Here is a 13,210-nt window from a genome sequence, read left to right as displayed (position 1 = left end):
TCTGAAACTGTAAGCCCAACTAAATGCTTTGTTTTATAAGTTACATTACACTGGTCATGGTGCTTTATTACAATAATAGAAAAGTAATCTAACATAGAAGTCTGAACCAGGAGTGGGGTGTTGATCAGAGAGACTTTTACCATGTACTCTTACTTATTTATTTATTTATTTATTCATTTATTTATTTATTAGTGGAAGACTTTGGAACTTTAGACTAGAAAAACAGTTGAATGCTAGACACTGGGTTGATGAGCCATCCTAGCTTAGAAGACAATGCTGAGAGCTATGTAGCCTGTGGAGATCCAGCTTAACAGGAAAGGGAAGTGAGGACTTTAACAGGCCAACTATGCTAGAGGTCAACTTTGTGACAGTTTGGCAAGAAATGTGGCTGCTTTTTGCCCTTGTCCTACGAATCTGCCTGAGACTAAAGTAAAAAGTGATAGATTAATTTTTTTTTTTGACAGAGTAAATTTCAAGACAGCCTAATGTTGACTATGTTGTGTGCCTATTGGTAATAACTCCTATGCAGATCTACAGTGAAAAAGAGAAAATAAAGCAAAAAGAAATAAAAAATGTACAGTTTATGAAGAAAAGAAGCTCCAAGAAATAAAAAATACATGGATATTTAATTGATGGGGATGGTGGGGAAGAACTATGTGAGACCTTCATTTTTAGTGCAGTTAGACTATTTTGAAATCTAACAGAATGCTGAGGAACTGAACTAAAGAAGTAGCAATGGTGGAAAGAAACAGAGTCCACTGGAAAACAATAAGGGAAACAATATGGCCCTCGGAATGGGGTAGACTTGGAGAGGAGAGATGAAGTCCAGCAGGACCCCCTAAATTGTGAGCTTGATATCACTTGCCATCACAGGGAAGGGAGGGGCAATTAAACTTTGTGGCATGAGATGCAAAGCCAAGTGTGAATGTATCTTTGTGTCAGACAAGTTTTCTCATTTATAGAACTGATGTATGGGGGAGGGACCTAGGTATGGTGGGTCAGACCTTTAATCCCAGCACTTGTGAGACACAGACAGGTGGATCTCTGACTCTGAGGCCAGCCTGGTCTACAGAGTGAGTTCCAGGACAGCCAGGGCTACTAGGAATAGCCATTGTTAGATTTTTCCTTTTTTTTTTTTTAACTATGTAACAAAATTCATTAATTTCAAAAATATTAACTGTTAGCTGGTCTTGATGGCACATGATTGTAACCCCACATTGTGAGAAACTAAGACAAAATCAGGAGTTCAAGTCTAGTTTTGCTACAGAGCAAGTTTAAGGCTAGTCCAGGCTACATGAGATTCTGTCTCAAAAATGTATTCCTGATTTAAGGTGCTGCATTTAGGAAAAAATATATATAGTATTTTTTCCTCCTAGAAATATATTTAATCAATGTATATATTTGTAATAGGGGCTTACTAAGTTGTCCAGTCTGGTCTGGGATTTCTGTCTCAAATAATCCTCCTGCTCTACTCTCTCAGTTAGGTGAAACTCAGGGGTATGCACCCTGTCTTGTTCTTTGCAGTGTATTTTAAGCCTCTTTCTGCATCAATAACTGTCTTACGGTTTTAATGATGGCATAATATCTCACTCTAGGGAGGAACTTCTATTTATTCTGCCTCCTCAATTAGGGGGAGGTCTTGATTTCTTTGGGATTCTGATTTTGTAACCACTTAATCTAAGATTCTCAGTGTTGAATCCTCTAGAGAGTGGAGCAAATTGTGTTTTCTTTCTTTCTTTCTTTCTTTCTTTCTTTCTTTCTTTCTTTCTTTCTTTCTTTCTTTCTTTCTTTGTTTCTTTCTTTCTTTCTTTCTTTCTTTCTTTCTTTCTTTCTTTCTTTCTTTCTTTCTTTCTTTTTTATGCTACAAGACAGGAGTAGGGATCAGAGCTGGTAGAAAGAGGAGTGGGATTGCATGGATAGGGGAAGCTAAATAGAAGCTTACATAAGACGAATAAATCAATCAACTGCAGGATCCACCAACTAGCCTTGTCCCTCACAAGGCTGAAATGGACAGCCAACGTTAGTTTTCTATCTCAAGTCATTCAGTCAACAGAGGAGACAGCTGCTCAGAGAGAGCATGACCCCAGGTGAGGCCAACCTAGGATGTGTGACAGCTGTGAGCTGTGTGACCATACTTCCCAGTGTTGGGCTGCAAGGGTTCCTAAAAAGGAAGGTTTGGGTGGGGCATGTCTGCATCCGTGGCAGATGTTCAGTCTCTATTTCTGTCTTTGCTTGTATCTTTAGGATACATTTCCTTGACTAGACCACGGGGATTTTTAGCAATGTTTGTTAAATGCGTTTCCAGAAAGACTGTGACCCTCGTTTCACCAATTAAGTGAACATTGCATTCCATTCCTAATGCATAGAAAACAGGGTGGCAACTATCTTGTTTACTTATTTATTTTTTCTGTAGCCCAGCTTGGCCTGGGGCTTCCTGCCTTCCTTCCACAGGCTCCTGAGTGCTGTGACTAAAGGTATGGGCCACATGCCCTCCTTTATGTTTTGAAAATATTGAAAAGTACCCTAACTTTTCTTGGACAATACTTTTTTTTTGATGCTTAACTTTTTAAAACATTTAAACGTTTAATCTTCTTTTGTGTGTGTGTGTATATATATGCCTGTGTGTGTGGATGTGCACTATGTGTATGCAGGATGCTTAACTTTTCATCATGTTTGTATTTGTGTGTGTGTGTGTGTGCACACATGTTTTACAGCACAGGAGTGAAGATCAGAGGACACCTTATAGGAATCTGCTTTCTCCTTCTGCCCTAAGAGCTTCAGGATCAAGTTCAGGCACAGGCTTGGTCTCACACATCTTTACCTGCTGAGCCATCTCACTGGTCTCAGATATTTAATTTCCATGAAATAAGGAAGCAAAGAATTATGCTTATGTGTTCTGAGTGGTGAACCTGCCGCCTCAACTCCTTAAGCTGAGCAGCGGCCAGTGACTGAGTGACTTTAAACCATTTTCAAGGTTCTACACTTCCTGCAATATCTTCATTTGAACAAGTAAATGACATCCCCATTCAGTAGGAAAATTCTGTATGTGAAATCAAATTCAAACACACACACACACACACACACACACACACACAGAGTGCCCCCCCCCATAATACCTCTTTTGTGGTAAATATACTCATGGGCTTTTAGAACCACCATCATATTTAGTTATTATAAAACAATCCTTTCAAGATGTTGCCGTCTCCACACTTTCCAGATGATGGAACTGGAGATCTGGTAACTGGTAACATCAGTTGTTTAGGTTCCCAGGACTGCCGGCAGTGGTGGCGCACGCCTTTAATCCCAGCAGAGGAAGGCAGAGGCAGGCGGATTTCTGAGTTCAAGGCCAGCCTAGTCTACAGAGTGAGTTCCAGGACAGTCAGGGCTACACAGAGAAACCCTGTCTCAATAAAACTAAAAACAAAAAAACAAAACAGGTTCCCAGGACTGTGCTCTTCACGTCCTGGGCAGCCGTCTCCGGAGTGAGACACCAGGCTTCGCAGCATGCATTCGTTACTTATTTTGCTGTGAGAAAACACCGTGACTAAAGCAACTCAAGGCCGAGTTTATTTGCCTTAGGGTCCATCCATAAGAGAGGATTTCCAGCCATACCCAGAAAACAGAGAGGGCCAGCTAGGAGCAAGGTGAAGCTGTAAACATCCAAAGCCAACTCCTGGTGACATAGTTCTTCATAGTTCCCCAGCAAACCTGCACCTCCTAAAAGTTCTATAACCTCTCCAAACAGCTGGGGACCTAGTGTTCAAATACTTGAGACCAGGGTGGGCATCTCTCGTTCAAACCCTTGTGACCACAGGAGGCACTTCAGATAGTGTGTGCTTATACAGTAATCCTAAGAACCTCCCATCCCAATGCACTGGTAATACAGAAGCTCTGATGTTTCTATGTATTTCAGTATGATATTTTGTGTGTGTGTTTTTAATTTATTGTTATATCTAAGTACACTGTAGCTGTCTTAAGCATACCAGAAGAGGCTGTCAGATCTCATTACAGATGGTTGTGAGCCACCTTGCAGTTGCTGGGATTCGAACTCAGGACCTTTGGAAGACCAGTTAGTGCTCTTAACCACTGAGCCATCTCTCTCCAGTTCCCAATATTTTGTGTTTTTATCAGGGTGGTAGCTCACATTTGTAATTTCAGCACTGGAGTGGCCAACCAAGGTAGGGGAGATTGGCATGAATTCCAGGCTATTAGAGGTTACACTAATGAGGGCTTGTCTCAAAACATCAACCCTTCCCATTCCCTTAAATAAAACCATTTAGCATTATACTAAGATTTTACTTCACGTTTACTAAAGACAGAGCAGTTCTGCACTAGAGTAAAGGAGAGAAACATCTTCCTATTTTCTTTAACCATTCCACTCTCCTCTTGGATTTGGCCTAATAAGAGAGTAGGCAGCAGGCAGAGATGGTCCAGTCAGTGGCCTCCCACCATAGCAAGAGCAGTCCCCGAAGTTCGTCAGCCAGCTCTTCTAAACAGACCCACTGATTACAGACGGCGCCAAAAAAAAGGATTGGACAAAAATAAAGCTTCAGGATAAACAGAAACCATCACCCCAGTCCAGATGGTCTTCATTCATAAGAGTAAATGGGTTCCAATCCAGCCTTTAGATCTAACTTCCAGGAGGCAGGAAGTACTGAGAGAGAAATATGCTGAAGACACCACAAAGAAGCCATAAGACAAATCCAGAAGGCAGCCTGATTCTCTCAACACACAATGCCATTCCAAAAAAGGAAGAAAGGGGCTTGAGAAGGAGGCTCTCCTAGGGAAAAAAAAAATCTGCAATCAAATGGAATGCAGATTCTCTGATTGCCTCTAGGTCTAGGTAAGTCAGCTGCAGACAATGTTTTGGCATCACAGGGAAATCCAAGCCTGGGTTGATTATGAATTAGCAATTTTATTGACTTTATTTGGTTACATGTGAAAATGGTCTATGATAATGCAGGATAGTGTTTTTTTTGTTGTTGTTGTTTTTTTTTTGTTTTTGTTTTTTTAAACAGTGTTATGGAACATTAAGAGGTGAGAAGTATCTGACTTTAAACCTCTCTATAGTGAGATAAGGCCGGGTGCTAATGATCATTAAACACAGAAGCTAGGCTGTTTCTGTAGACAAGTTTCTCTACCATACGTTTGAAAGAAAAGTTTTAATTACACAAAAATTAATCAGCAACCAATCAAGAAAACAAACAAACAAAAAAGAAAGAAAAAGAAAACAAAAGAATGAAAGGTTGCTTCTCCTCCAGAAAAGAAGGGCTGATCTTATCCTCTTCCATAGGTCAAGTACTGGGTACCCTGGTTGGAGCCCGGAGAGAGTCCCCAGAGTAGCCTAGGAGAGGTCACAGGCATTGGGCCACCTGTGCACCTTGCCGGCCTGGCCCCGAGCACCTACTCAGGCTCTCTGCGCACACTGAAAAACCTGTCACCGTTGCCACACCACGAAGGGTACAGGTTTTGACTCTCGGGGTGAGGGCGGGCCAATGTCCAGAACTGGGCCAAGCAGGCGGGCGAGGTGGGAGAAAAGCCAAGTTCCTTCGGTTCACCGAGCCCCTTGTGTCGAGAAGGGAAATGAAGTCACAGGTCTTCCCGACGGACCCACCTGTGATCGGGGAGCAGCCGCCAGTGCCCAGGCCGGTACCCTCACCTGCGGCCGGAAGCCGGGGCGGTGGCGGGGACCGCGCAGCATCTGGGACCCGTCAGCAGGCTCCGTGGAGCCGGAGGGTAGTGGCGGGGAGGCCAGGCGGCTCCGCGTCCCCGCGGGGGAAGTTTCTTGGCCCGGAAAGGTGCAATTGTGTGCAGCTATTCCCGGTATGTCAGGCCGCAGGCAGAAGGGGCGCCGCCTCCCGAGAGAGCCCGGGACTGGGAAGGCGGGTAGAGGCGGGAAGGATGCGGGCTGGGGCGCATCTCCCCGCCCAGATAATTCTGACCAGAGAGGTGGCTGCAAGGACCCTGGCGAGGGGCAAGGACGGAAGCTGGGACCGGCCCCTAGGGGGTGGGGCTGGGCGGGGCTACCGTCGAGGGCGGTGACAGCGCTTGCGACTTTTGAAGTTCCCAGGAGTCCCGGCTCCCTCTGCACACCGCTTCCAGTTGCCTCTTCACCTCCTCTAGCTCCAGGGAGGCTGCACTTGAGCCGATTTCTGGAGTTTCGAGAAAGCAACTCCTGCAAGTTCTACTAGGTTCCACTGCGCAGCTACATAGGGAGGGGGACGCGTGGGAGCCCTGGGTCCCGGCGCGCACCCACTGAGCAGCTTTCTCCCTCTCTTGCCCTAGTCATGGAAGGGATGGAGGACGCCGAGGCCGATTGCTCTGTTGCATTCGCGGAGGCTCAGCGATGGGTGGAGGTGAGTGTCTTTTACAGCTCTTTGCAGATGAATTTGCACTTTCCGTGCCGGAGTCTTCCAGTCAATCTGAGCTTACGTCCAGTGACCTAGGCTGAGTAAAGAGGCAGTTTTGGGTACTGTGCAAATTTTTCTTTTCCAATCTCTGATGCCTAGCCCTCCTCAGACTTTCTTGCAGATCTCCCAGCGCGCGTCCACTAGGTTTGGGTACCGCGCATCCCGGAGGTCTCCGTGAAGGCACTTCCTAAAAAAAACAGGACACAGAGCTAGGCTGGGGACCTCGGGTGCGTTTCTTTGGAATGCAGATGCCTATCACGCACCTGGGTTGCCAGTGTATTCAGTATGGGCTGTGAACCTAGAGAGTTGGGGGCCTGTCATCCTTCCCTCTCCCCCTCTCTTTCTCTTGAGTTGAGAAACTGAAACACCCCAGGCTGTTTTACAGACGCTTGCTATTCTTCCAGCTGTGCCTCACAGACAAGATCTGTTTCTTTTATTCTCGTGATGGAGAGATAGTCTCGACATGGTCGCCTTCGAACTAGCATGTTTTATTCTGTTGTTGACAACCTGGGAGGTAGGGGGTGCATATGTGTGCTTGTGAATCAACTCAAGGCACCCCACACCTGGGCTCTAGGACCGAGTTACAATCCTAGATTTGCAAGGTGACTCTCTGCGATGTCAAAAGAATCCTTCCCAAAGTGGGACTCAGAATAACTGCTTGTTATAAAATTGTTGCCCGCACCAGCATTGACGTCATTTTGGAGTTATTGGCGCCACATGCTGCTTTATCCAACAGCTAGGGAATTTAATTCAGGGCCTGGGGCGTGCTAGATAAGGGCGACCTACTCCTGAATCACACCTGCAGCCCCTCAGTATATCTAATAATTCAAATTAGGCTACCAAGAATATAAGGGGAGCTTTTTTTAAAAAGCCATTTTATTTTATGTTTTAAAGAAACACATGTAGGGTCTCACTAGCTTGAGGACCTGCATTTAGGTCCCTAGCAGCCATGGGGAAAAGGTCACTACAACTCCAGGACAGGCAGGGCTGCTGAGGCAGAAGTAGCCAGTGTGACTTAACCAAAATGGTGGCATCCAAGAATACACCTCCACCCCCATCGGAATCCACATCCATCCACACACACACACACACACACACACACACACACACACACACACAATATCATGTACTTATGAGGAAAACATAAAATTAATAAATGTTAACTGTTGCCCTTCTGTTTAGTAAGAAGCCAGGAGATGGCGAGTGACCTCACTTCTAGCCGGTAGAAAAATGTCTCAAACGTTAGCTTTTGGTGCCTTTATAGGCTGAAACTTTGAGCTGTGCCAAGGTGACTTGGAGAGATGGGAGGGAGGGTATGGAAGGCTGGGAGAAGTTACAAACAGTGTATTCAGAGCCGAAATGAGAGTGGAAAAATCCCAGCAATGGAGTTAAGAGAAATAACTTTGCTCATTCATAAACCTGGAAAAGTCAGGGCTTCACCTGTAATTTTCCACGAGTAGGGTTTGCTCTGCATGATCTCAGAAAGCGAGCTGACCTTGCTGATCTCTCTCTTCGTAGTGTGTGGGATGGAAGGGGTCCGGGGCACTTCCATGCACACTCGCCGTCTGGGTGGTATTGGCACTTTTGGGGCATTCACAGCTCCTGGGTGGTGTTGGTATTTGCAAGACTTATACTTGTTTCTGAAACTGTGCATATCATGCTTTTCTTACCCAGTGGTTAGTATCTGGACCTTAAGAAAGTCACTACTACTTGTATGTCTTAGCGTGCTTACAATTGTGGAAGAGTTCTGTGAACAGTTTGCGTACTATGAACTCCTTGCAAGTGCTATGGTATAAAAGGCAATCATATGTGTGTGCTTCTTCCCCCTCAGCCCCAGTCTGTGGAAAGGCTTAGCAGCAATGGTTTGACAATTTGGTATGTTCCTTGTTTATGAAGAGTACCGAGTTTCTAAAGTTACTGTCAAATCCCTTTAATATAGTTACAGAAATTAAAATTAACTTTTTCAATTCTCACATTAGTTGGACCACTGTTAAGTGTTTTTAAAGGTATTTGAATGGGTTTGTATTCATATTTGTTTATTCATTTATTTATTTTGAGACATGGTAGCCCTAGTTATCCTGGTATCATGTAGACCAGGCTGGCTTTGAACTCTTGGAGATGACCTGTTCTGGTTCTTCTTCTTCTTCTTCTTTTTTTTTTTTTTTAAGATTTATTTATTTATCACAGATGGTTGTGAGCTACCATGTGGGTTCTGGGATTTGAACTCAGGACCTTTGGAAGAGCAGTCAGTTGCTGCTCTTAACCACTGTGCCATATCTCCAGGCCCGCCTGTTCTGGTTCAAGAGTGCTGGGACTAAAGTGTGCAGCACCATGCCTGGCCTCATATTCCTATTTAAAATTTTTATCATTTATTTTTTAGGAGGACTCTGGGCATTTGAAGTCATGCTAGTTGTTTCTCTTGTTAGGGTTTTTTTGTTTGTTTGTTTTTGTACTTTGTCTTCCCCCCCCCCCCCCCACTAAGGCATGTATTTAAGATATTCCTTTGCCCAAAGAAGCAGAGTGTCTGACTTTCATTGCCACAGCCTATTGCTTTCAAGAACCCTTAGTTTGAAGATAAAGTGTTAATTTCGAGGTATTTTTTTTTTGAAGCATTCTGGACCATGAATGAGATGGTATCCTACAGTTTTCTTGTTTGTTAATATTCTCCGCTTTGTTCTTCCTGTGGGTTTTCTCTTCGTGGCTTAGGATTCATTCATCTCATGCATACAGGAATGGACATGTGCTATAACCTGTAGTATTGTTTAGAATATAGCCTGCTGGTTTAAATCATCACCTAAAGTTTTATATGGAACTATATTTTTCTACTGTGGTGGAACTGGGGTCTGACAATAGCCACCTCGCTTACAATGCAGGTTCTCTTCCGCTGAGCTACCTGGCCACCCCTTCAGCTGCAGTTTTGACTTTCCCAAGGTCAAGAGAGTCCAGTACCCTTGTAAAACTTTAAATGATGAGCAGACTCCATGTTGTCAGTATGAACTTCCCAGTTCCATTTCTTCCCTGCCACAACCAATGCACAATGTGTCATTCTTCAAACAAAAACGAAAGTTATTAAAGTTTATTTTGGGGAGATTTGTGGAGCAAGTGGCATGTGAGGACTCTTGTCACTCTGCCGACTTCTCTTTGGCTTTATTTGGAAGTATACTTCGATCCTTAAGGGAAAAAAAAGGAAGATACTAAGCAGGTTTGTCCACCCAGGAACTAATTCTGCAGCGAAAACAAACTAGAACTGGATCCCTTTAAGATATTGCAGCAGAATGACATCAGATGATTATCTGGGTGGAAATGTTGTTTAGAATATTAATAATGTAGCAGGGTTAGTTTATGATTAAACATTGGTTTAAAACAGCGTGAGCAGTGGTTTGCAGGCAAAGCCCTCCTAGCAAGGTCATAGAGTAGATGATGGAGCGGTTGAAAACACCACCCAGACTTGCTAATTTTAGTTCGCTTCTGCTGTACCTTTTAATTTCCTATACCTAATAGTTTCCTCTGTCTGCTTAGGGACAAACCCTCAACTTAAACAGATAAAGTACTGATGAGATTAAAAACCAGGGCTGCTGTTCACAGCTTGATCACTGGTTTCCAGGCTGTGAGTTCTTTTTGCTCTCTAGGTATGCAGAGCTGTGTTTATGGCTGGCAGGGAATAGGCTCCCTTGATTCAACGCTCCCCTGCTCCCCCGCCCTTCCTGCTATCTCCTGGTTTGAGTCTTTCAGTATCACTATCATCCTGTGAAAGCACCGAAGGCTGCCAGCCTGGCTACACTGCCAGGTCTGGCACCAGAATAAGAAGAGCCCTGGCTCTTTGTTTACTTCCCATTGATCTGGTCCTCCACCTGTCCCAAGTTTTACCCTTCAAAGATGTTCCGTCCTTAGGCCCGTTTGGTTTGCCTCTGTGCTGAAGGAGCTTAGAAATTTAAAGAATCCTTTGGTTTTAAACAATTGTGCTTTCTGGGTCCACCACTGGTATAAGCACAATGCTACCCCTAGTTCTCTCTGAACTGTGTTCTTGCTAACCATGGCTGTGGACCTCAGGTCTGTAAGATTCTGAATGCTCACTGAGCACCAGTGTAGTCTAGAGGGCGGAAGAACACTCTTGGACGTGTGCTGTTGCTTTTGAAATACAGAGTGACAAAATATTCATTTGAAAATGTTTCAAAATTCAGAGAATCATATTTTGTAATACATGTAACTTTTTCCTTCCTTCCCTCCCTCCCTTCCTTTCTTTCCTCCTTCCTTCTTTCTTTCCTTCTTCCCTCCTTCCTTCCCTCTTTCCCTCTCTCCCTCCCTCCCTCCCTCCCTCCCTTCCTTTCCTCCTTCTTTCTTCCCTCCCTCCCTCCCTCCCTCCCTCCCTCCCTCCCTTCCTCCACTACTTTTTCTCCTCCTCCTCTGTTTTTTGTTTTGTTTTTTCTTTTTAGGATAGGGTTTCTCAGTGCAGCCCTCACTCTTTAGACCAGGCTGGCCCTGAACTCACAGATCCACCTACCTGTTTTTGCCTCCCAAGTGCTGGGATTAAAGGCATACACCATCACCACCTGTCATTCACTTGCCAAGTTGAACTGAAAAGTTTTTTGGTATAGTGAACTTAATGAGATATGTAAATAGAGTATATTTGTAACAAATAGCTGTGTCTCAGTCAATCACCAGCAACCTATTTGTTCAAGTCATGTTCAAATAAGACAAATGCCAGGTCTAACCAGTGGGCCATAGCTGGTCTTCACTTCCATTTGCTACCTTGCTGCCTTTCACCGTCTACAAATAGACATAATTACTCATGGTTGGTGGAACAGTTCCCACTTCTTTTGGTCTATATGGGTTACCATTAAAGTCACTTAGCTCAACACTGCTCTGTCAGAGCACCTAAGTATAGGTCCCAGATCACAGCCACCTATAGCTCTAGTCCCAGGGGACCCAATACACTTCTCTGGCCACCTATGTGACAATGGACATGCCTCCTACCCCATGCACACATGCACACACACATTAAAAAGGTTTCATACACACATGCCCACACATTAAAAAGAATGTATACATGCACACACATGCATGCACATATACATACACACACATACACAATGCATGTACACATTAAGAAGACACACTTATACACACATGACTATACATACATGCATACACATACATATATATGCATGCATACATTAAAAAGGATGCATACACATACACATATTCATGCACATATTAAAAATTGCATACACATATACATGCACATATTAAAAATTGCATACACATACACATATTCATGCACATATTAAAAATTGCATACACATACATACATACATATATACACATACACACATTAAAAGAATGCATACATATATACACACATTCATACACATACATACATGCATGTACACAATTAAAAAGAAAAGTCATATAGGCAGTTCTTATACTAGCTGTTTTATACAAATTTTCTCCAAGCCAGATCTTAATAATTCCTTATTTTCTGGGAAATCATATGAAAATTATTTACTTTCATTTTTTTTGTTTTTTGTTTTTTTTCTTTTTTCGAAATGGGGTTTCTCTGTGTAGCCCTGGCTGTCCTGGAACTCACTCTATAGACCAGGCTGGCCTCGGACTCAGAAATCCGCCTGCCTCTGCCTCCCGGGTGCTGGGATTACAGGCCAGGCTGCAGTCCTTTACCATGTCATTCATTGTCCTCTGCCCTGCTTAGTTATATTTTTATTCCAGTCATTTTCTTCCTCACTACTTATGCAGTTTTCTCTATCAAGCCCATGGCGTTTGTGCGTTTAAAGGAGATAGGAACTGAAAAGCACTTGTGCTAAGAATGGCTGTGTCTCCCTCTGCACACAGTACAGTTCCTTCCATATTGGCAGCTACAGGACCACCCATCACTGAGGAATTCCTTGTTACTTCATACTTAGGCTAGACCACCCTTCTGGGAAGTCTCTAAAGTTAGACTTCACTTCTGCCATCTCTTCCCTTTTTTCCATGTTGATCGCCCCTCTTCTTACTGTCTGGTACAATCGGATTTGTTTTTCCATCAGAGACAAGTCGCCGAGGGCACGAAAGTGTTCTTCTTCCCTTGAGTCTTTGGCATGATCCCTGGCGATGCAGGGATCCCGAGCGAGCGCAGGCATACTATCGAGACTACAACTGTAACAGATTTAGAGCGCTGAGCTCTAACCATCAGAACTCACTTCTCCCATCAGCGAGTTGTGTGGACTCTGGTGCAGTCATTCTGTGAGGGCTCACTGTAGGCCTGGATTTCATCTGCGTGTCTGTGTGTGTAAGTTGTGGATTCATTCAGCATGTCTTCTTGGCCCTGACCGTGCTCCGCCTCACAGACACAGTGTTCTGCTTTCTGTCTTCTGTTTGATAGTTTCTTTCCGAGAGTCTTACACTAAGTTATCCAGGAAACACGTACTAGTACTAGACGCCTACTGTTTGCCTGGCCCCGGCTATTGTGATTGTTTCAGTCAATAAGTCTAGTCCCTTCCCTGAACCTTTCCAGAGAAGCATGCCACATGAGACAAGCTAATAGACAGCACACCCAGGTCACCGCTGTAAAGCCACGTGCACAGCTTGTGATGGCACCGAGGGGCAGCCCAAGTGGGCCTACTGAGTCTGACAGGGCAGCCTTTGAGACCCTAGTACACTGGTCTGTTGGGCTAGGGCGTGGCAGCTTTTAAACACATGGGCTTTGCATGCAATGTAACTCCAGGGTGTGACTTATAGCAGAATGTTCTGAGAAAATGTTGTATATACAGTGAAACATAGATTTTGAGTGCCCACCTGTAGGAGCT

At 44.1% G+C, this 13,210-nt stretch overlaps 1 protein-coding gene across 4 annotated transcripts in view; it reads left to right on the top strand.

The window, feature by feature from the left end:
• The first annotated feature begins 6,078 nt into the window (after positions 1 to 6,078).
• Positions 6,079 to 13,210, top strand: part of Lmo7 (LIM domain 7) — a 207,550-nt gene continuing 200,418 nt past the window's right edge. For all 4 annotated transcript variants that reach the window (XM_052190774.1, XM_052190775.1, XM_052190773.1 and 1 more), the window contains exon 1: positions 6,079 to 6,356. In XM_052190774.1, the coding sequence (XP_052046734.1) occupies positions 6,288 to 6,356 (69 nt within the window). In that variant the 5' untranslated portion in view covers positions 6,079 to 6,287. The remainder of the gene's footprint in view (positions 6,357 to 13,210) is intronic.

The sequence above is a fragment of the Apodemus sylvaticus genome, chromosome 8, assembly GCF_947179515.1.
Source record: "Apodemus sylvaticus chromosome 8, mApoSyl1.1, whole genome shotgun sequence".
Taxonomy (NCBI): Eukaryota; Metazoa; Chordata; class Mammalia; order Rodentia; family Muridae; genus Apodemus; species Apodemus sylvaticus.
The sequence above is the reverse complement of the archived record's forward strand: the minus strand, read 5'-3'. Positions and strand labels throughout refer to the sequence as shown.